Source organism: Engraulis encrasicolus, chromosome 10 (genome assembly GCF_034702125.1).
Source record: "Engraulis encrasicolus isolate BLACKSEA-1 chromosome 10, IST_EnEncr_1.0, whole genome shotgun sequence".
Lineage (NCBI taxonomy): Eukaryota > Metazoa > Chordata > Actinopteri > Clupeiformes > Engraulidae > Engraulis > Engraulis encrasicolus.
In genome coordinates this window covers 31,816,684-31,839,878 of record NC_085866.1, presented here as the reverse complement: position 1 = coordinate 31,839,878, position 23,195 = coordinate 31,816,684, and the positions used below count along the sequence as shown (strand labels likewise).

Genomic DNA, 23,195 nt, shown 5'->3' with positions numbered 1-23,195 from the left:
GAGGTACGTGATGGGGATTTTCTTTTCTACTTTGTTCCCAAGTTTTTTTTTGTAATGCAGGTGGGGGTGTCCACTCTGACCATCTAAAACTATTGCTTTGATTGACTGCAATCGGAGCTGTGCTGAAGTCACTTTGCCCATTTGTCTTTTCATTGGGTAGAAAAATATGGCCATCAATTTAACAAATTTGACAAAAACAAAAGGGATAGAGTCACTTTGTTCATTTGTCTTTGGGTTGTGCAGAAAAATAATGGGGCTTCTGGCAAAAAAAAAAATTGGCCATAAATCCACCAAATAAAAAAACCCCAAAACAAACAAAAACAAAAAAAGGAATAAGAAGAAAAAAACCAAGAAAATGGAATAGGTTGAGAGTAGCTCAGTGCAGTACCATCGTTGCTGCTCACCTTGTCGATGAAGTAGAGGGCCACGGCGCGCTGGCGGATCCTCATCTCCTTGGACTTCCAGTCGTCATGGTACTGGTTCCGGATGCGGTTCACACAGCTCTTCAGCCGCCTCGCCGTCTCATACTTCTGCCAGTCTTTCTCACCCTAGAAGGGGAAACATCCACGTCACATGACACAGTGTAATAACACCACCATGACAGCTTGCTTTTTGCTACGTATCGTGAATCAGTTTTGGATCCGTTAGCTACCTCAGGCATCATCAGTTTTGTAGCCATTACCATCTCAGTTTCTATCACCTCGGGGCAATATCTTATCTTTTTCTTAACACACTTTCCATCCTGTTGTCACTCAATTTTCAACCCACTGTAGTGTACAATGTCACATCAGTTGCAGTACTGTAACTAAGTAGTGTGACTGACACATTAAGTAGTATAATACAAAATAACCGAGTGACTTTGGAGAAGGACAGAGGACGGAGGCAAGCTAGAGAAGCGGGCCTGCACATGATGCTTGATTCTTCCAAACATTGTTAATTCAACACTTAGAGAGTCGATTCAACATCTTTTAAACTTTATCTGGTCCTTGAGAACTCGAATTAACACTGCATTTTTAACTGGGCCTCCTCTTTCGACTTTGTCTTTGTTTCCTCCACAGGATTAGGGACAAAAAAAATCCATAGACAGTAGGGTGATTCAAACACCCAAACTTTATATACAGATACACAAGGGCAGAGGGTACATGATATTACCTAAATTATTTGCTAACCTGCCTTTACTCACATACAAACTTAAGTACCATCCCATTTCTAACCCACAGGATTCAATATGATGTCAGTTCACCTTTTGCAGCTACGGTATTACAGCTTCAGGATACCAAAACATTTTGGACTATTTCCATGCTCTCAACCTTGTGGGAACAGCTTGGAGTAACCCTCCTTCCTCTTCCCACATGACAATGCCCAATGACAAGTGCACACAGCAAGGTCCATACAGACATGGATGACAGAGCCTGGTCTGGATGAACTTGACTGGCATGCACAGAGTCCTGACCTTTGACCTGAACCCAATAGATTAATTTAGAGAGCCATGCCTTCACTGAGAGCCAGGCCTTCACGACCAACATCAGTGTGTGACCTCACCAATATGGTTTTGGAAGAATGGTAAAAAAATAAAATAAAAAAAAAATCCTATAAACACACTCTTCAACTTTGTGGATAGCCTTCCCAAAAGATTGGAAGCTGTAATAGCTGAAAAAGGTGGGCTGACAATCGTATTGAACCGTATGGGTTAGGAATGGGATGGCACTTACATTCATATGTGATTCAAGGCAGGTTAAGGAATAATTTTGGCAATATGGTGTACAACTAGAGGAGGGATACTGAGATCCAAGCCCTTGTGGTCCTCCTTACCTTGATCCTGGAGCTGGGGTTGAGCATGATGTACTTGATGGAGCCCTGGATGTTCTCCGTCCAAGAGGCCAGCCATGTCACCTTGTTGTCATGGCGAACCTCCTTCCACTTAGTGCCAGCAGGGGGCTTGGGGTGTTTGGAGTCCCTGAGAGAGAGAGAGAGAGAGAGAGAGAGAGAGAGAGAGAGAGAGAGAGAGAGAGGAAGGGATGGGAGAACAAAGCCACATTCGTTGTGTTTACTACCTAAATACTGTGTACTACTTGATCCCTACTGGATAATATCTATTTTGGAAGAGCACATGAATGCACACCATCTTTTCCAGTAGGTAAATTATCTTAATCTAAAGATTTAGAAGTTAAACCCTAAACCTAAACTATTCTTAGCCAAACAAAGTCCACACTTACTATATCTTACCCTAGCTAATAACTAAAACATTATTACTAAAACAGAAAACGCATGGACTTTTTATCACCATAAACAACAAGACACTAACGTAACTGGCGAGTGAGGGTTCCAGACATGTTCACATGTTCCACTCCGATGTTCATTCCATGCAGTACAAAAGCCAGTGTAAACTCAACACTTCAAGAGTCAATTTCACATCTTCTAGTGCATTTGGTCCCAGAGCACTCTCTAAGTGTTGAATTAACACTTTTTTTTTTTCACAGTGAGCAGGAAGGAGGCTAAAGTCCCTGGAACAAAACCAAGAATGCTAACGAGAAAAACAGCGTTGAGCCTTTTGTAATGTGTTTATATTGGAACAGGAACGCTTCATTGGCACAATCCACAGGAAGCAAAATCAATTTATCTCGTGACCTCGTGACAATGTAGTGTTAATTCAACACTGAGAGGATCTTTCTCTAGATCTTCCAGAAGTAGACTGTATATATTACAGTGCAGATTCTCCTCAGAGCAACTCTCAATGAGAGAAGCAGTCATGGGTAAGCGGTTAAGGTGTTAGACTTGTAGCCCAAAGGTTGCCAATTCGACTCCGGACCCGCCAGGTTGGTGGGGGGAGTAATCAACCAGTGCTCTCCCCCATCCTCCTCCATGACTGAGGTACCCTGGGCATGGTACTGTCCCGCCGCACTGCTCCCATTAGGGGCTGCCCCCTTACACGGGTGAGACATAAATGCAATTTCCTTATGTGCAGTGTATGTCAGTGAACACTTGTGTGCTGTGGAGTGCTGTGTCACAATGACAATGGGAGTTGGCGTTTTCCAGTTGGGCTTTCACGGTTTTCACGATAAGGCCTAGGATATGCATGTGCAGCCACATTTAGAGCATGAACACTTTGTCAAGCGAATTTTCTGTTAATTTTAAGTGCGGGAGAACACCTGACACAAGATCAGATGTGTGTGTGCGGTGCAATTTTAACAAAATCGCAAGGGGAGATCTTCTGAACTTCCATGCTGAGTTTGGGGTAGAGTTAAACAATGGTGGGATGACAGCCCCGTTAGCTATCTGCTTCCTAGATGATACCAGCATCGTGCAAAGTGCTCCGGTCGTCCTGAAGCAAGCATGTGCACTCGGCCACTCATAGTTTCAGGCGCACAGAAAATAATGTCCCCCAAACTCCAGTGATGAAAGCCGTACAGATCAAAGGAATCCAAACATGTCAACTATCCATGATGTTACAGATGTAATGAATCAGTGGAGTCGAAACCCTGAGAGCGTTCTGCTATTACATGACTGGCATCTGAACACCTGGAGATATCCTGCTGTCATTCTCTAAAATGACTGGCATAGAATATCACTGACACACGACCATTACAAAACATGCCACTCATGCAGTCAGTCAGCAAGTGAAGATGCCACTCCCCCTAGTGTTGCAACTGTGTCAGTGCGTGTTTTTCCTACAGATGGATATGGTAGTATACAGTATAGTACAGTGTGTTCCTTCCTTCCCAACCAGAACAGGTACAGAGCCAGATCAGGTAGCATACAGATCTAAGTAGCCCTATGCAGTGCATTACACATAGAAGTTATGCTATATTCAGGTACAGGCTTATAAGATGATGTTTACATTCAGAAACAGATCTCAGTAACCATATACACTGCATTATACGTAGGTGATGCTTATATTCAATTTAGGTAAAGCTTATGGGTTAGGGCTGCTTCCTCAAGGGCATTTTGTCCCAAAAAATGGGATTCAAATCTGCAACCTACCATTTCACAACACCAATGATCTAAGCATTAGGCCACAGCTGGCCCGCATCCATCCTCCTCACTACTCACTTGCTGCAGTTGATGATGATGTCCTCGGGCCGGATGCGGCGTTTCAGCATGCCCATCTTGGGATGGTTACCTCGGCCTCTGAAGAGTCCGGGGGGCTCGATGCGGAAGTTGCCGATGCGCTCGCGGTGGTTGTCCATCAAACAGAAGCCGTACTGCTCCAGGATGCGCTCATTCTCCTCTTTGATTTTCTGAAAACGAACCAGCATGAAAAAGATATATAAGAAACGTTCAGCAAAAGTCAGCAGTCATACACATTCCTTGTACAATGTTTATATTGTATGTGGCAGTATATGGAACTTGTATGTCTGCCTGACTTGTGGAAAACAAGGAATGGGCTACTTTTAGAGTATGTGCCATATAATAATTGTACAGCCCATATATAAACTATTTTGAAAGTAACCTAAATAAAGAATAAAGGCTAAACTGACTTTTGCTCCTTGGTATCCTTATATGGGTAATGAGAATGAAGTTTAATCGAATCTAATTTGCCAGTATTGAAAAAGGAGCTCCAGTTAGCGGCAATTCCAAGGATGTGAAGCTATCTGCTCTTTACAAGTTAAATGAATGTGGTTCTGATTGGACATGGACTCAATGGGCATGTGGATACTTGCCCTCACGTTCTTGTTTTGTACATGCAGATAGGTGTAGTTCTGAATAGGGGGACAAATTATGTTTTTAAACCCAAAAACTCACCAGCTTCTGGTCTTTTGACATCTGTTTTCTGGCCTCTGATTGTGCTTTGAAGTAGTCGTTCATTTCGCTGAAGTCACACTTATTCAGGTCTGTGAGCTTAGCCTTCTCATCTGATGTCATTTCCTATGAGTAAGAAAAAAACAGACATCCAAGCAGTCATATCGCATTGTCAAAAACCAGGGTTTCCTCCAGCACTTCGCCCACATTCACAACTGAAAAAGATTACGTTTTTTATTGTGAATGTAATTTGCTTTTTCTTTTTTGGCAGTTTTTAAATCACATTTAATGTGAAACTGCAGAACATCGCCTTGATGATAGCTGCATAACACTCCATAAACATGGAGGTCATGGGGAAGCAGTTAGTTAGGGCGTCAGAATTGTAGCCCAAAGGTGGCCACTTCGAGTCCTGACTCCAAGATTAGTGGCACTCGAGGCATGTGCATGTGGCACCGTGATGCTCGATCACAAACATGGCCCATAGGACACACACAGGCGTTATAAAGGAAGAATTTTGAGGTGCATTTAGTGATTTGCATGTTGTTTTTACCTTTCTCCAGTCTTTGAAGAAGTTCTTCCTGAATGCGTCTTTAGTGGTGTACTCGTGGTCAAGCATTTTGCCGAAGAATGTGGCCACCTCCTCAGCACCAGTGCTCAGCTTAAAAGGCTTCCCTACGGACACAAGGCCCGTTTTAGAATACACACGCATCCACATACGCACAAACAGAGGGGCCACACATTTGCATAACAGAACTACCACATACATGGGCACATATACACAATCAAGCACAGAACTCCACCCGCACGGACGCACGCATACAGACACAGACACAGACACACACACACACACGCACACGCACACGCACACACAGGTCAACTCCCATTCGGGCCCCCAACTTACCATCGTAGTAAAATCTGACGTGGCCAGGGAGAGGGTCGTAGGGGGGAGCAAACACAGGGCCATGGTGTTCCAGAAACCTCCATTTGGATCCATCTGTGGCTCTCTCCTCTTCCCACCTAGGAAAATTAGCATTCGATATCATGTTAAACAGACTCATCAGCCTGACTTAATTGTCTGACTGTTCTGCAGTGGTTCTCAACCTTTTTTTAATGAATGCCCCCTTGACCTCACCATGAACAACCGACGCCCCCTTGACCTCATCATAAGCCTTCCAATGCCCCCCTTAGTATTGAAAAATGGGTTACACTTTATTTTAATTGTTCACTATTACAGTGGATCTACCACATTATGTACAGTGTAATAACCAGTGTAACAATATGTAATACCATGTACCAGTGTAACACCACGTACCAATTTTATAACATCTAGGGTTTGGGTTACGGTTATGTTAGTACATGGTACTACACTGGTATTACATGGTATTAAATATTGTTATACTGGTTATTACACTGTGTAGAAAGGGTTTTTAAAACAATACACTAGCAGCAATAACAATAAATTAATATTATTATCATAAAACAGCCTATGGACTGAATGAGTTTTTATGATAATATTGTTTTATTGTTATTGCTGCTAGTGTGTTGATTTAAAAGCCCTTCTAGGGACAGGCATTGGAAATTAGCTTTTGGCTGTAAATGCTATGATGTTTGGTTGTTATGCAACCTACATGTTATGTATCTGTCCCTATCAAATAAAGTTAACTAAACTGAACTAATGTGGTAGATGCACTATAATAGTGAACCATTAAAGTGTTACCGAAAAATAAAATAGCCTAATACCTCCCAATGACAACTAAACTCCGCCTCCTCTCAGCTGTATCCTTTTCAATGCCCCCTAGGGCTCCCCAACGCCCACTGGCGGACTATAGAGCCCCCGTTGACAAACACTATGATAGATGAACCCAAGGTAAGGACCTGATTTTCAACACCCTAACACTACTACTGTATTTGACCTTATTTTGAAGAGTTTGTGCAAATATCAAAAAAGAAGTAAGAGGGCTGTTTTATAGCACTGAGGAAGATCTGGTGAACGAAAACGTTTTGCACGTGTGCGTAGCACTTTCATCACATTTATGTATGTAAAGCCAATAAAGAAATGATTGCTTCGGCTATCGTGTGCAAGTTCCACCCCTTGCTGCTGTGGATTGCACTGCAAATATTAGATGATTAAAAGTGTCTGACTGAAATTAGTAGTAGGTACATGAAATTGTGAGCAAACTCTCTGATCTCACCATTTCCACTTCTCCTCTGACTCCTTCTCTTTCTTCCCCTTTTTCTTTCCAGGAGCAGTCGTGTCGAGCTTCTTGTCTTTTGTCTTCTTTTTGGGTTTAACATCCTAAAACATGTCAGAAAACAAAAAATAACATTTTTACACGTGGTCCCTTCAGTCCTTAAATGAACTCATGCATGGTAAATAAACCCTTGGATGGTAAATGCGGGTTATGTGTGGCATGATCCATTTTGGCTAACTTGCCTCTTCCTCGTCGTCATCCTCGTAATCATCGTAATATTTCCTTTTCTTCGCCCTCTTCTCCTTCACCTCCTCCACCTTCACCTTCACCTTTTTAGGTTCATAGCTGGACCTGTACAGGGGATACAGTATAACACAATATTGTTTTCTTATTTTTCATTCACAAGATAGTTTCAGTGTTCTCATCCAAACTAGGTCAGACTATGTACAGCCATAGGTTGTTATAATTCACAATGTAACTTTCTGCATTTTAACATAGAAAAATTATTAGCTGTTACCATGGTAACCAACCCATTGGTGCTGTTATGAAAGCTTACAACAATCACAGATAAATTATCTTCTTCAAACAATGATCATATCACAGGTTATAACAAAACTTACATTTTTTAGTTTTTTTCTATTGCCTTAGCTTCGGCCTGACGAGTCAGTTTCAATCCAGTCAAACAGACAGACACAAGGCCCTGCCTATCTGTCTCTACCAGGTGCTACTGTAGGCCTATGCACCAGCTATGGCAGCCAGTCTTGGAATGAACTTCTTTCCAGAGGATGGAACCATAAAAAAGAACTTTAATGACATCATAGTTTCTGGAGCTCTGAATGTCATTATGACATCATGGTAGGTAACAGTTTATTACAAATGTTATTATTTGACTGTTGACATGAATAACTGATTAAGCTAAATATCTTACTTTAGGTATACTTTATTATTTATATTCCAAATAATAACTAATCATTTCACATGTACTGGGCGCTACTGACTTCAATCTCAGTGCTTTGCAAGCAGTTTGACTAATATGATATCCCTAACAGAAATAGCTTCTTCCCTGCTATAATCTGATGGCAAAACAAAACCTTTATGGGCTTTTTTCCCTAAACTGACATATTGTTTTACAACTTAATTATTGACTCAAAGGGCCTGCATAAGACTTCCAATGTCCCTGAACTACTACTTTGTGTATTTTATTTCATTTATTTTTTAAATGACAGAAGAACCTGCCAGAAAATCTAGACAATCAGACACAGGCAGAGTTTGCCTGGTTAACACCAGACCTAATCACAAGATCGAAACGATTGTGTAGAACTAAAGGCAGTATGGGAGTTCCCAGGCTAAGGCAGAGTGACTTCAGAGTGCAAACAGTCAAGGGAAGAGGCAGGCACCACAGGTTAGATCCACTTACTCGTCATCATCTTTCTGCCTCTTGACTGGCTTCTCGTGCTTCTCTTGCTTGGGGACGGGGTGGTAGCCGTTGTCATCAGGTTCACTTTTAATATGCAGAGGACTGTCGGAAGATGCAAAATAACATGCCTTAAAAATGAGTAAAACAAAGATCTGCACATTTAATTTGAAACATCTTGTGATATTTGTCACTGGCACAAGCCTTAAATAATTACAAATTACATCTCTGCAAGGTTGCTAGTTTGTCACAGAGGGGAATTCTACGCTGTATGTCATCTTAAATGGTATTTTTAACCAGCCCTTTGTGGAGATCAATGTGATAAAGAGATGTCACAGGCCACAGCTGACGGTGAATGAAGCCTGTGTGGATGAATGACAGAAGGGGTGGGGTGGGGGGTTGGCTACAGCCAGCAACACCACATCACTGATGAAAGGCAGAGAGCCGCTAATGCAATCAGTCCACGCTCATAAAGGAGTCAATTACTGCCAAAGTAAGTGGCGATAGAAGTCACTCCACTCGGCCTCTGGTACTCAGAGAGGGGAAAGTGTTTAACGCGGAGAGACAAGAATTTAACTCCCGGACCCTGCAAATTCGAAACAAGCTTAAATGGTTGATTACCTAAAACGCTTCAACATTACAAGGAAATCAACTTCAGATTCAGTGTAACAGATTCTAGTAAGAAACTGCCTGGCCAGAGAGAGTTGTAGACGAATAAAATCGTAAAATCTTTGATGCATTGTTGATAAGCTGTTAAAGCCAGATTCGATCATTCCATCAATAGGGAAAACTGTTCAACAATTCGTTGCCATCTGGAATGAGTCATGCTTGGGATGAGTCTGTTGTTTCTCGTTCTCACCTCGCAAAGCCATTCTCCTTCTCCTTTTTGATTTTAACATCTCCGCTGTGGGATTTCATCTGCGGAAAAAGCAGGCAGACACGACTGTTAATTCATCTGTACTGTGCGCATCATGTTTACAACAAACATTGCAATTCTGCTAAGGCTGAGCCATTGATGATTCACAAATCGTGATCAAGACCTCAGTAGGTCAATCGTGATGATTTGCCTCAAGTAGGCCTATATTTATTCCAACACAGAGTGTATATTTCCATGCACCCCTGATATTTACGATTAGCTAAGGACAATGAAGCTGAAAAGGAGCAAGATTAGTTCAAGAGTAGCCATGCACATTTGCTCTTAGAGATATTTAATATGGATGGAATTGTCTAGAAAAGAAAGGTTTCAGGCCCGGATATTGGTGTTGTGACTTTGTTCATGGCCAGTGAAATGATGTACAAAAATGCATGCGAGATACATCGGGTTGTTCAAAGTCAGCTTTCAGTTCAAATGCTCTCAAATTGTGACCATCAGGGGGGAAAATGTGATTAGAAAATAAAATGTATTGTGAACTCTGTTGCTATATCGTCAAGAGAAATGTATCCAAAACCTTAAAGGGACACTGTGCAGGAAATGGTCAAAAAGGGTACTGCAACTTTGCTGCTCATTGTAACTGGGCTGCCTATTGCCAAATTTGATCTTACATGAAAGTTTACTACGTATTAAACAAATATTTTCAAGTATGGTGCAAGTAGAGTCATTTTTGCGGCTAAAAATGGCTATTTTTGGAAATTCAAAATGGCGGACCATGGAGAAGATCCCCCTTTTCATGTATGAAAAGTGCAATTTTTCCAGTCATAATGAATACTTAGAATTTGATGCTGGTGGTAAGTATTCATGAAAAAGGTAACATTAGTGAATGGGCAGCATGAATTCTGGAAATAAACAACTAAAAATCTCACACAGTGTCCCTTTAAGAGGACTTGAGAGCATCGTTACTGGTGTTCTGATCCCACTTGACACAAAAAAGCCGGCAATCAAAGGATTACGCTGGAATACTACAGGTGTACGCTGTTCGACAGGTCTGGAGGTCAGAATTGAACACAGACGTCTGTGTCGTGGTAAGTGGTCTTCATGTCATGCTGCCAGGGCAGCTGCAGTTCACTCACCTTCTCCTTCTCCCTCTCCTCCCGCCTCTTCTCCTTCTCCTTGTCCCTGTGCCTCTCCTGGCCGTCATCTTTATGCTTCACCTTCTCCTTCTCCCTCTCTCTGTCTCTATCTTTCTCTTTATCTTTCTCTCTCTCCTTCTCTCGCTCTCTATCCCTGTCTTTGGGCTTCTTCTCCGAAGGGTCTCTGTGATCACTGTGTGGGGGGGGAAAGATAAAGAGACAAATGAAAGGCAAAAATGAGACATGAGGGGGGGGAATCACAACACAGATCTAGAGACAAAAACACAAGCATGCCATCAAAACAAATATTACACAGACTTTGAATGCACAAAACAAAGGAAGGGAAGGGAGAAGTGAAAGCCTTTAAATCAAGCAAGCACTGTTGTTATAAAATCACTCGTGTAACACCAGACCTGTCAGATTCCCAGAAGAGAAGTATTGAGACAGAAGGCTAAAGGGATGGAGAGAAAGAGAGAGAGAAAGATGTAGACAGACAGAGAGAGAGAGGGAGAGAGAGAGAGAGAGAGAGAGAGAGAGAGAGAAAGAGAGAGAAAGAGAAAGAGAGAGAAAGAGAAAGAGAGAGAAAGAGTGGGGGAGTGGGAAGGGGAAGGGGCAGAATTGACAGATTTTGCTGTGTTTGCCTCAGGTTAAAGAGCTGTGTTTGCCTCAGGTTAAAGAGCCAGACTTCCTGCACAGCACGGTTCAATCGCTCCATAATGACCCAAGACGTCTGAACACAAAATATGAACTCAGGCGAGCCCACTGTGTGTGCTGTAATGAGCACCCTTGTCAACATTCTCTGGAGGCTTTTTGGAATCACTCAAGTCCGATCCCTCAAATACAATGACAAGCTCAGTTCCCATTTCAATACAATTCATTACATTTCATGTTGTAGCTAGTTAGTTAACCTTTATTCTGACTCTCAGAGACACATTGAGGGTACAACCCTCTTTTTCAATTATGCCAAGATACAAACAGATACATAGTGTGAACCCGGGTTAACTAAATCTGTACAATATTTGATAAAGTAAAAACATAGAGTTCCACATATTAATAATGGCTTCACATGAACTATGACAAAGGAAAAGCACATGACACAAATGCATGTTTTATGAAAGAAGCTCATACTATATGTGACCAAGGAAATACTTGATAAGGAAGTATAATATGCTTTCATGTCTGTTAATCTAGTAGTCCCTCCCATATTTCTTCAGTTATGCTTTAATTAGACACCTCTTTAGGTTTAGGGAAATAGAGTTAGCCCGGGGCAAGACTGAATCCAATGAACTGTGACAATAACACACTGATGTGATTGAGGGACTACAACCATCTTGTGTGTTTCGGAGTCCCAAAGCACACACTCACTCTGTCAATCAAAGGTTTGCAAAGCAGTGAAGCGCGGGGCTGTTCCCATGTGACCCAAACCCAACATGTGTTTTTAATTCAGCATTAATTTGATGCACAAATATTTCCTACCCGCTACTTGATTTTAAACCAGAAAGCAGAGAATTTGTTTACTTCGTGTGTTGATGTATTTCTTGTTCTGATGTATAACAAAAAAAAGCTTAATGGAGGAATATAATATCCTTTTCCATAATAATTGTGAAATGAATTCAATTATGAATAAAGGTTTGAGATAAGATAAGTTTACTTCATCAAATATGCACTGTATGTATTCAAGTAAATCTATAGGAAATGTAATATTTCTGAATTGCAGGTTGAAAACGGTAAACCATCAACCATAATTGAATACTGACCTCCTCATTAACTTCCATAATAAAGCTCCAGATAATTATCTTCTTCGGTGCTATTATTATCTCTGCTGAAGCCATCCCATAGTAATCTTCATTGTGTCTTTGTTCCCTCCAGTTTCCATGGACACTCGCTCATTTTGTTACCAGTCATAAGCCATGTGTGGGCCTCTACATCAAGATTGGATTCATTTAACCAACCCTGTTTTTGATATCTCACTTATCACATAAATGTTATAACATTAACGTTCAGCAGTTATTTGTCTTTGATCTGTGTGCATTTCATTTGATCTGTGTTACTAAGATGCTAATGACCCAAATAGGATTTAAATGTGGGGTTTCTTATTTTACTCAGCCGCAGGCACCCACACACTTTTGGAACAGTCTGCCCATCACTCCTTCCACACACACAGTACATTTGACAGTGTAAATTCCACACTGAGAAAGTTAAATGTATCACAGTCTTGACGTACGTAGATCCTACTAGTCTGTAAGTGTGGGATTAACACTGCAACTTTTTCTGGGCAGATGGCTGCATATATGTAGTGGAGAACGCCCTACCGAGATCCTACAGAGATGCCGCATATCGTCTCTGTCAAGCAGACACCTTGTATCTCCACTTTGTCATTTTTTTTTACTTATTAATTTATAAATCATTTTTTTTCGAAATTAATAATCATTTTAACATTTAAGATGGTTATTAAATAAATGATCATACACATATAGGCCTACTAATGGACACTGGCCAGTAGTACTGATTTATATTTTTTATAATGACTAAAGAACGAATATGAAATAATGGAAAAAATAAAGGAGATACAAGGTTTCAGTTGGACAGTGATGATATTTGTACTGTGTTGTACTATGTATCTGGCTGCAGCCTCCCTCCACTCATACAGTATCTGGGCCAGATTAGGCCCAGGCTAACATCAGTCACTGACTCCCATCTCGGTGTTGCCATATTGTGACTAAGGCAGGCCGACTGAAAGGAGGAGAGGGTGGAGAAGAGATAGATGTCAAGATGGTCAGGCAGGAGGAGGGAAACATACGGAGAGAAAAGGCAGTGGGTGGGATTAGGAAGGAGAGAGAGAGAGAGAGAGCGAGAGAGAGAGAGAGAGAGAGAGAGAGAGAGAGAGAGAGAGAGAGAGAGAATCATCTGCTTCTCTATGTGCATATTTACTTATCTGTGTTTATGCGACTATGTTTGTATGGTTTTGGGTGTGTGTAATTACACTTTTGTTTGTGTGTGCGTGTGCGTGTGCGTGTGTGTGTGTGTGTGTGTGTGTGTGTGTTTACATGTGTAAAAGACAAGGAGAGGATGTGTGAGTACTGTTTGTACTTTGTACTGTACCTGTTGCTGTGCTTCGACTTCTCCTTCTCCCTCTCCCTCTCCTTATCTTTCTTGTGGTCCTTGTGCTTGTGCTCCTTCTCTCTGTGTTTGTCCTTGTGTTTGTGAGAGTCTGAGGGAAGAACACACGCACAGAAAGAGATAGAGAGAGAGAGAGAGAGAGAGAGAGAGAGAGAGAGAGATAGAGAGAGAGACACAAACACACAGGTCACCTCGGCTCTCATATGCACTGTCTGACAGAAGCAACTATGTCGTTGGATGTGTTTTACATCGTCAGATTTTTCATAAGCTGAAAGAACACAACGCACCAAACAAGGACATCTGATGTTTAAACAAAACAGCTCGAGCTTATCTCCCTTGCTCGACCAAGCTTGATGCAAGAACCCAAATGCACACAATTAGGATGCTGTCAATCCAGCACAAGATGGGTACGTCCAATCATCATTCAATCCTGGTGATCAAAACTTGACTTAAATCTGCGTAAAGGAGGGTCCCGGTCCCGAGGCAACTCTGCTGTTGAGTTTTTATACCCTGAATATTCTCTAAGAGTTGATTTAACAACTAGGGTGTATTTGATCCCAGAGTACTCTCCAAGAGTTTATTTAACACTGCATGTTTACTGTGAAGGGGAACAGAAATAGGCCCATATGATGTTGGTGGTATCTCCTCTGTTGATCAGATACCTCCAGCAGGATACAGCAGAACAGCAAACAACATACAAGGCACTCTTGAGGTCATGATGACCCAAGGTGTTCAGTAACAGCACCACTACCACAGTGGAAATGAGTGTGTTTGTATATGTGTACACACTGTGCGTGTGTATGTGTGTGTGTGTGTTTGTGTTTGTGGGTGTGTGTGTGTGTCAGTGTACGCGTGCGTGCGCGCGCGCGTGCGTGCGTGTACTACACAAGCACACCAACAAGGTGGGGCCCTCGGTCCATGTCCATGTTTTGGCCCCTTTTGCTGGGGTAGCATTGTTGTTACTGGTAAAAGTAAAAGTGTAAAAACATTTCCTCACTGGCAGGTTAAGGTTGGGGATTGTTTTGGTTTGAGCACAGTTTACATTCTTTAGCTACGGTATTGTTAGGGTTAATATGAATGGAAATCAATGGGATGGCCCCACAAATATAGTCATGTGTGTGTGTGTGTGTGTGTGTGTGTGTGTGTGTGTGTGTGTGTGTGTGTGTGTGTGTGTGTGTGTGTGTGTGTGTGTGTGTGTGTGTGTGTGTGTGTGTGTGTGTGTGTGTGTGTGTGTGTCCATATGTGCGTGCATCTTGGGTGGGTCAGAGGCCAGTGATCCCCTGTGCGCTACGGAAGCACCCTCTGGTGGCCCACCGGATCAGGTCCGCCTCTCTGCCGACAAGCTCATCTGCAATGGCCTAATGAGATAACAATCCCTATCTAATCTCCTGCGCTCACTCACACCACGCTTTCATAACTACAGTACGCTCATACACTCACTCAACTAGCCTGATATGCCCTTTCTCACTGACTCTCCCGCATGAATGGGTTACATTGAGATTTGCAGTGCAAAGGGGACTCTTCAGTAGCAAGGTTTTGATGGCACAGAATATATTCAGCTTTGGCTTGGCTTTGGCTACAGCTTTGGCTTGGCCCAGGACAAAGTCATCTAAAAGAGACATCCAATGGAATGACGACCCAATTCTGGGACCCCTCTCTCCCTGGGCCTGGGACTAGTGGCCTGTTTGCCCCCGCCCCCTGTTGGCTTTCCTGAATATAGTGACCAACACGCACACTCTGTCACTCTGCCATACTATGTTTTCCTAACATTATCACTACATTGCTGACTTAGATCACCTTCAGTGCCATGACAAGTTCAGATTGGATCGATTGAAAATCACAATGATATTCAAAATAGTCCTAAAGTCTGGGAAGCATATTGCTATGTTACAGTTTTTCTCGATTGGTTTGGCTAATTTCTCGAAACTGAGATGACATTCTCAAAACACGGACAAATCCCCAAACCAACTTGCAATTTCCCACAACAGAATGGCATTTCTCATTGCTTTCATCAAATGTCAAATGCTTTGTACATGTCTCAATTGTTTAGTAGGCCTACATCTCTGCAGATGGCTATGTACAAGTACCCTACAGTTGACACATTGAACATACATTTAGCACATTTTCCAAATAAATTGACCTTTTTTATCTAAACGAATTCTCAACTCTCAGTTTAATGGTTGCCAACATGTCAGCATGATTTCACTGTGTAAGTCATCATATGCAAAGTAGTCTACACAATTGTCAAAACAGTCAAGGACATAATAATTTAAGAATTTCATTACTGTAAACAGTAAATTCATGACAGTGTTCAACAGGCCAGATGCAGTGTTTCCCATACATTGAGGAAACTATGGCGGCCCGCCATAGTTTAAATTTGGCCGCCATAGTTTACGAAAATGTAAAAAAAAAAAAAAAAAAAAAATTTTACTTTTTTTTTTTTAACGATATCCATTTTTGTTAAAAACGATTTGAATTACGATTTTGAATTTCCTTCGCATTTTCCTCCTGGAGTAAATACCTATAAGTAAATCCTATAGACTCTGTATTGGTTAGATAAGTAGGCTAGTCCCACAGTAACACAGAATGAGGGGAAAGCATTAGGAAGTGACCGTAAGGGTATTACAGTTGATTCATGTGTGCACACGTGTAACATCGGGTGCGTAACAGAACATGTGCGCAACGATGCGTTATGACACGCCGATATGCGAGGATCTTCGTCCAAATCGCTAGTCGCATGCATCATCGCTAACTGCGTTTACATCGCGTGCCGCGTGTAAGGGAAATGTTAGTTGTTGACATGCATGGAATTCACTTCAATTTGTGCTGTTTCTTGCTTCAGTTGTGGACAAAACGATTGGCCAAACTCACAATAGAAAGCCTTTGCTGTGCTACTGTCCCAGAGAGCTGAAAAAAAAACCTTCATAGAAGAAGTCACACTTAACAGGGGTGTTAACCAATCCAATGAGTTCTCTCATTGCTCTCTCTCTCTCTGTCTCTCTCTCTCTCTGTCTCTCTCTGTCTCTCTCTGTCTCTCTCTCTCTCTCTCTCTCTCTCTCTCTCTCTCTCTCTCTCTCTCTCTCTCTCATAGTAGCCTACTATTTACCCATAACAAATGGTGAATTTCTGAGCCCTTTTAATTTGTAGCCTATACCACTGAAGGCATGATAATGCTTCATCATATTTTAGAAATAGGGCCTATGTGCCTTTTATATACCAAATGTTTATCATTTTGAAATTGTTTCAGTTGTTTATGACTTGTGTATGACTGAAATTATCTCTGCATACTATCAGTGCTGCATTGCTTTGTAAAGATAGGCTATTCAACACACTTTAAAAACACATTGAAAAGATACGGCCATAGTAGCCTACTGAAAACATTTTGTTCATAATAATGGTGATTAATAAATGGTGGTCTTAAATTTTCATACTGACATCCTTGAATTTGACTTGGTAGATCACGGCATTGGTAGAAAGGTTGGGCACCCCTGCTATAGAGAGAACCACAAGTGCTTGAAAGACAGGGATCAAAAGCCTAGTCAAGTTGTTGTAGTTTACTTGGGTTTGGGAGCAATATAAAAAACCTTCAGAGAAGGGACAATTGGGATGAGTTTACTAACACTCCCTAGGCTTTGTTTTACAGTTGTAATGAGTTTGGTGACAGACCTTCATTGACACAGCAGAGGAGACATCGGGCTGCATATAGAAATTAATGTGTAATGAATGTGAATATAGACATAAATGTGTAATATGTTGTTCAGCCCTTTTAATGGGAGGAATTTGGAAACAACTGGCCCTGTGACCAGCACCCCTCATGTAGAATGTGTACGCCTACAGATATGTGTGGGGGAAAAGGCATAGGCTACCCTCTAAGACCCTTTTTGTCTATGCGTTAACAATTTCACAGTGCTCTTAAATTCTTATCTCTGCTCCTATTTTGTTTTATTATTGTTTCCCAGACCCCTGCATGAGGGACGAATGAAACTGTGTTGTAAACAGAAATTATTCACTGTACTGCATTTTTAACAATGACAATGTACTACTATTATACAAGTCATGGGTAAAATCTTATGTAGCCTTATTTCTCAAAATATAAATGGCTGAAATATAGGCCCAGGCCTACAGTTTCTCCATGCGCCAATGTCATACTGTAGTCATTGTTTTGCCGTTTTGCATTTACGCTGCAAGAATACCCCCCCCCCCCCCCCCCCCCCCCCCCTCCCCCCCCCCCCCCACCCCCCCCCCCCCCCCCCACCCCCCCCCCCCCCCCCCCCCCCCCAAAAAAAGGCCTGTGTGAGAAGGACCCCCCCCGCCCCCCCCCCCCCCCCCCCCCCCCTCCCCCCCCCCACCCCCCCCCCCCCACCCCACCCCCCCCCCCCCCCGGACAAAATAAACCCCGGCTGCCCCCATAGTTTCCAAAAATTCTGTGGGAAACACTGCAGATGGTATTGTAACTTTACTAGTTTGTAGAAAATAATTTTACATTTGTGTATAGTACAGTTTCCTCTGTTATGTGGCTAATTTCTTGACATTTTTCAAATGACATTCTCTGAAAGGAATTTAGTTTTGACACACGGGTAAACTGGTTTAGGAGTGATATGAGCAAGTGATGATGATCCATGGCGTTATGCTGAACCATTCCGTATATTTTGACAGAATGACTAAATGAATGCAAATGAGCCAAAGCAATTGAGAAGGATATACCGGTATGCCATTTTTATGGTACTGGCTATTTATGTGGGAGAAGGTTTAGTGCCGATGCAAGAATGAGCTGTTTTGGGAGGTATGACATTTTGCTAGCTATCTGAACTGTTGTGCAGAAGTGTAAGAATGTTTGGCCAAATGACCCAATGGTTATAGGAATGTTATCTCAGTTTCAAGAAATTAGCCACGCCAATCGAGAAAAACTGTAAACATGAACAATTATTTCATAAAAGTGTATGAAAGCTAGAGAGAGGGAAATCTCATCCTCTCCCTACAAGTCACTAGCCAATCCATCTGCGCGAGAGTCAGGTTAACAAGTCACACCCAGCACACACTATCCATTACAACTCCAGGATCAAGTACAGCTTAACCCCCTACAGCATTAGACTGATACTGAAACGAGTACTTCACTGCAAGAGAAGTAGGTTACTATCAGTTGTTCTCCCCATAGGGAAAAGAGATAGATAGATAGATAGATAGATAGATAGATAGATAGATAGATAGATAGATAGATAGATAGATAGATAGATAGATAGATAGATAGATAGATAGATAGATAGATAGATAGATAGATAGATAGATAGATAGATAGATAGATAGATAGATGGCTATATACTAAATCCTATACAGTCCCTGTACAATGTTGCAGCACATGGAATGTTATGTGTGTCTTGCTTAGGAAAATGAGAAATGGGCCACTTTTATAATGCATACGTGCCGTATGATCTGCTTCACCCATGTAAATCATTGTATTATATATTTTCCTTGTGGGTTGTACTTGTCATTCCACTGTAGTTTTGATGACAGACCATAGATGGCCTACTGTAACAAGGTGCTGAAAGTAATGCTACCTCCCCTCACTATGTCAACATGAACTCCTCAGGACCTACTCATTCCTTCCTTACACAAACACACCATGAGTCCCCATGAGAGGATGACAGTGCCGACTGAGTGGTCTTTCCTTCCAGTGGAAACGAAAACAACACTAACAGGCGATCATACCCTTATCTTGACCTGATGATACGCAGGGTGATCTCAGTGCCGTTCAACCAAGTTTAGATGTGTCATTTGTAGTTTTTTTGTTTAAGTGGGCATGTGTTTCAGCGTTCCCCCACTTTCATTGGTCACCAGAGTGCGTAACTCGGTGGAAGGTAAGCAGATTACGCATGCAAATCCCGAGGGTGAGAGGGTGAGAGCAAGGGGTCTGTGATTAAGATGAGAGACACTAATGATGGGCGGCCGGAGGAAGACGAGCTTGCTGTGTGTGGAAGAAAGAGAGACATGACTGATCACTTTGGATCAGTGATACCCGAGGAGGAGAATCATGCAAGAGGCCTGGTGAAGTGTTCCACACCTGATCCCAGCACAGTGGGATTTGGGAAGTTCACTGAGATGGATTCAATGCGATACTGTATGGAAATGGTGTAAGAGAGAAGACCCTTGCCCTGATCTGAGCGTATGCTGAACACGCTATGCAGTACACATTTGCTTTAATACATTCCATTTGAGTAAAACAGTGATACAGTGAATATGGAGACAAAGTGCACTGTGTGCATGACTTGTTACTAGGTGGTAATAGAATTTTATGAATGGTTTTATGATATTGCAGGCAAACAAAACACGGCCAGCGGCACAAGAGTATGAACAAGCAGAGAGCGAGATCCCCATGAATCCATAACCTCATGCAAACAAATGAAGGGACCAGATAGCAACCAAAACAGCTGAAGCTCAGTCAAGCCACCTTTAAGACATAACATGTCATTTTCAATGTATGACTAGTCTACATATTTTGTCTGAGCTTGCTTACAAAGCGCTGCTTTGTGCTGATGAAGCCTTTTGTGCCCAAATGTTTTTTTTCCCATTTGTTAAGCACTTTGAGTTACATGCCTTGTATGACACAGTGCTATACAAATACAATTATTATTATTATAATGTGCAGGCCAAAGGAATGTTAAAGGAAAGGGTATGCAACAGATTGCACAATATTGTACTACTTGGTACTATACGGTACTTTAATCTAAACGGTGCTGCTATATTTATAAACAATGATGACTCAATCACACATTTACACCTTTCCAGGTAAAATGCACGACCTGTACATTTTCACACCACATGAATTACTCAAATGAATACCTGACATTTTTCCTCACTCATTTGTAGTTTGGCCCAGTTGTATCTGATTCACTAACTCAGTACAAGCCGCAGTGCTGCATGTGGGTTATACTACACAGAGACGTATGTGGCTGTGTGAAAACGACAAAGCCATTTCTCTAAAGCGAGCTGTCTAAACCCAGTTGAAAGTGATCAATCCAGAAATGAGACTGACAGGGGCTATACGTAGTAACAAAGAGGGGCCTTCAGTCTTCCTGTGCTTGAAATAAGAGATTGCAGCCACACAAAGAAAACCTAGAAATCCACAATGGACAAAAGAGGCTGCAGAAGTGCATTCCTCCTCCCTCCTTCTCCTCCTACCTATCGCACACCTATTACTGCTACTGCCGGTACGGCACTTTCTCCTCGTGTCACGCCAAGGCCCTGCTCACACACACTTCATCTATATGTTTATGCTTGACTGTTTATACTCCTGCTAGACAAACAGATCATGAGACACACAGTAGTCAGTGAACTTGTGTGTGTGTGTGTGTGTGTGTGTGTGTGTGTGCGTGCCAGCATGCGTGCGTGTGTGTGTGTGTGTGTGTGCGTGCATCAAGATCATAGCAAAAAGCAAGGGAAGTATTTAGGAGCCCAACAGTCTCTTTCAATGGCCGAGAGAGGCTGTCTTATCTCCATGTTATCTGGCTGCAACATAGAGGAGAGGAGGGAGATCCCTGCCTGAACTTGCAGCCTCTGGCTGGGGCTGGGTGCCTGCCAGACCCTGAACAGATACAGTACAAACACCACCAAGAACTCTGTGAAAACTTAACTGAGATGTTGCTGAATTTGTGTATGGGTTAGTCGCATATTTGGAATGCATGTTATGTCTTAAGACTTGTTTTCTGTTTTGTTTCTTTGTGTTGTGATCGGTAACTATAGCCTTACAGCCTGATTTTTCTATGCAATTATGTGCACCAGAATCATCTTGCGTTATACAAGTGCTACAAATGGGGCTGTGGAATTCGATAATGCAACCCAATCTGAATTCTCCCAACTAATGTACATAACTTGTGTACAAGCAGAACGTGTAATGTAGTTTAATGTAACATTATATGACTGTCCAAATAGGCCTAGTAACTGAGATGACAGGTAACAGAAATATCTTGTCTTACACCTCAATACATCTGAATGCTTGGCTTGGAAAGGTCAAAGCCAAGCTCCTCAGATACTCAAATTCGAATGCAAATTGCACATTTATGCAAATTCAAATAGGCACCACGATTCTGAATAATTAGTTCAATAATTTATAACATCGTAATCTTCATGTTACTCCAAGCTGATACTGAATGTTCAATAAAGCCCGAACGTTTGCACCATTACTTTTGTGAAGTAGCATGATGACTCTGAGTGGTATCGTTGGCTGCGAATAGACTCCGTTTCCATTCTATCCTCCATATCACGGCACGCTCTACTTCCAGGGCTACTAGGCATATTAGGCAGCAGAGTGGAGAAAAAGAAAATGGCGCAGAGACTAAGTCCTCAACCCCCATTTAGCGACTTTCGGCATGAAAATTACAACCTTTATCGTTAACAATCGACTAAATGCATTGCCTCGTGTTGAAAACAATGTACATGTCTACAGCTAGACCTATTCAAAACGCCACATAATAGACATTAACTGCCATATATTTGCCCTTCTTTTGAACAATAGACGGCTGATGGTGAAGGAGAAGGGACTTAGTCTCTGGGACGCCATTTCCGTCGTCAAAAACTAACAGCCTGGTCTGGTTTGGAGTACAGCGAAAAGAACACCATCCTTTAGTTACTGACAATTGGTGACAACACTTACCATTCATGCGAGCACCAGTGTCCATCTAAGAAAAGAAAGACGAATAAGAATAGGTTATGCTTCCTTGACCAAATAGCAAATTAAATGCGCTATGGGCATTTTCATCGCGATGTCACCCAATATCCTCGGATAAAGTCAAGTTGACTAAATATTACAACAAACAGTTTTTCTTTAAAAGGCAAATTCATCACAATTTTCTAAGATATTCTAAGTAATTTACTATAGGTACAATGTATCAATGTTTTACTTCACGAGTAGAACAATACAGAGTTGCATAGGCCTACTGCGCTTTGACGACGCATTCGTTCCATTTATTACCTGATGGTTTTTATGTCCATTGTCGGTACTCATTGTGTGGAATTTGCAATAAAAAAGGCTGCACGTATGAAGTATCCAAGAGAAGATGCCGGTTGGCAGAATGGAGCTTGACACAGTTGGTCGTCAGGCTAAGTCCTTCTTTTCCCACACTGCGCATGTCCGTTTCAGTTTAAACAGCAGAATAAGGTCTTGCCGCTAGTAGCCTAGTATTCCCTGCTGGTATACATTCCTTGTTGTGTGGGTATCTGAGTTGGTAAAATGGTGAGGAAACATAAATGTATGCCTTTGCCATTGCGCTTTGCCGGAGAGACGCAAAGCAACCCATAGCGAAAAAGAATGTACGTTGATGCACAATCAGACCGCTTTTCATGAAACATATCAAGTGCAAAATCCCCCTACCCCCCCATACCTACCCCATCCCCTTGTCCAAGAACAATACATGCTGTGCACACTTCACTGGCACCCCCGTTATATAACTTACAACGGTTCACATGCCTTGCGCAGCCTAAAGTAGGCCTATCTCTTGTTTTGGCTCAAGGAATTTATTCTACATATCACATAACTGAGGATGTCGTAGTCAGCTAGAACCCTATGACTTCCTCGAAAACACATCCACACGGTCACACTGTTTTTTTTCTGTGCACCCCCTTTCACGACCATAGTCCATTTCTGTGTTACTACATTGTTGGTTGTTTTATTTATTTATTTTTAACGCAAGCGTTCATATTCAGAGATGCAATGCATTATTATAATGCAG

The 23,195-nt window shown here is 42.0% G+C and overlaps 1 protein-coding gene across 1 annotated transcript in view; it reads right to left on the bottom strand.

The window, feature by feature from the left end:
* Nucleotides 1-22,589, bottom strand: part of top1b (DNA topoisomerase Ib) — a 31,397-nt gene extending 8,808 nt beyond the window's left edge. The window contains exons 1-14 of the mRNA XM_063208647.1: nt 22,439-22,589; nt 22,121-22,145; nt 13,456-13,564; nt 10,354-10,546; nt 9,206-9,264; nt 8,350-8,451; nt 7,175-7,283; nt 6,933-7,036; nt 5,642-5,757; nt 5,291-5,412; nt 4,744-4,866; nt 4,051-4,238; nt 1,813-1,957; nt 405-548 (exon numbers count right to left, since the gene is read on the bottom strand). Of these exons, the coding sequence (XP_063064717.1) occupies nt 405-548; nt 1,813-1,957; nt 4,051-4,238; nt 4,744-4,866; nt 5,291-5,412; nt 5,642-5,757; nt 6,933-7,036; nt 7,175-7,283; nt 8,350-8,451; nt 9,206-9,264; nt 10,354-10,546; nt 13,456-13,564; nt 22,121-22,145; nt 22,439-22,471 (1,572 nt within the window). The 5' untranslated portion in view covers nt 22,472-22,589. The remainder of the gene's footprint in view (nt 1-404; nt 549-1,812; nt 1,958-4,050; nt 4,239-4,743; nt 4,867-5,290; nt 5,413-5,641; nt 5,758-6,932; nt 7,037-7,174; nt 7,284-8,349; nt 8,452-9,205; nt 9,265-10,353; nt 10,547-13,455; nt 13,565-22,120; nt 22,146-22,438) is intronic.
* Between the last annotated feature and the right edge of the window lie 606 nt (nt 22,590-23,195).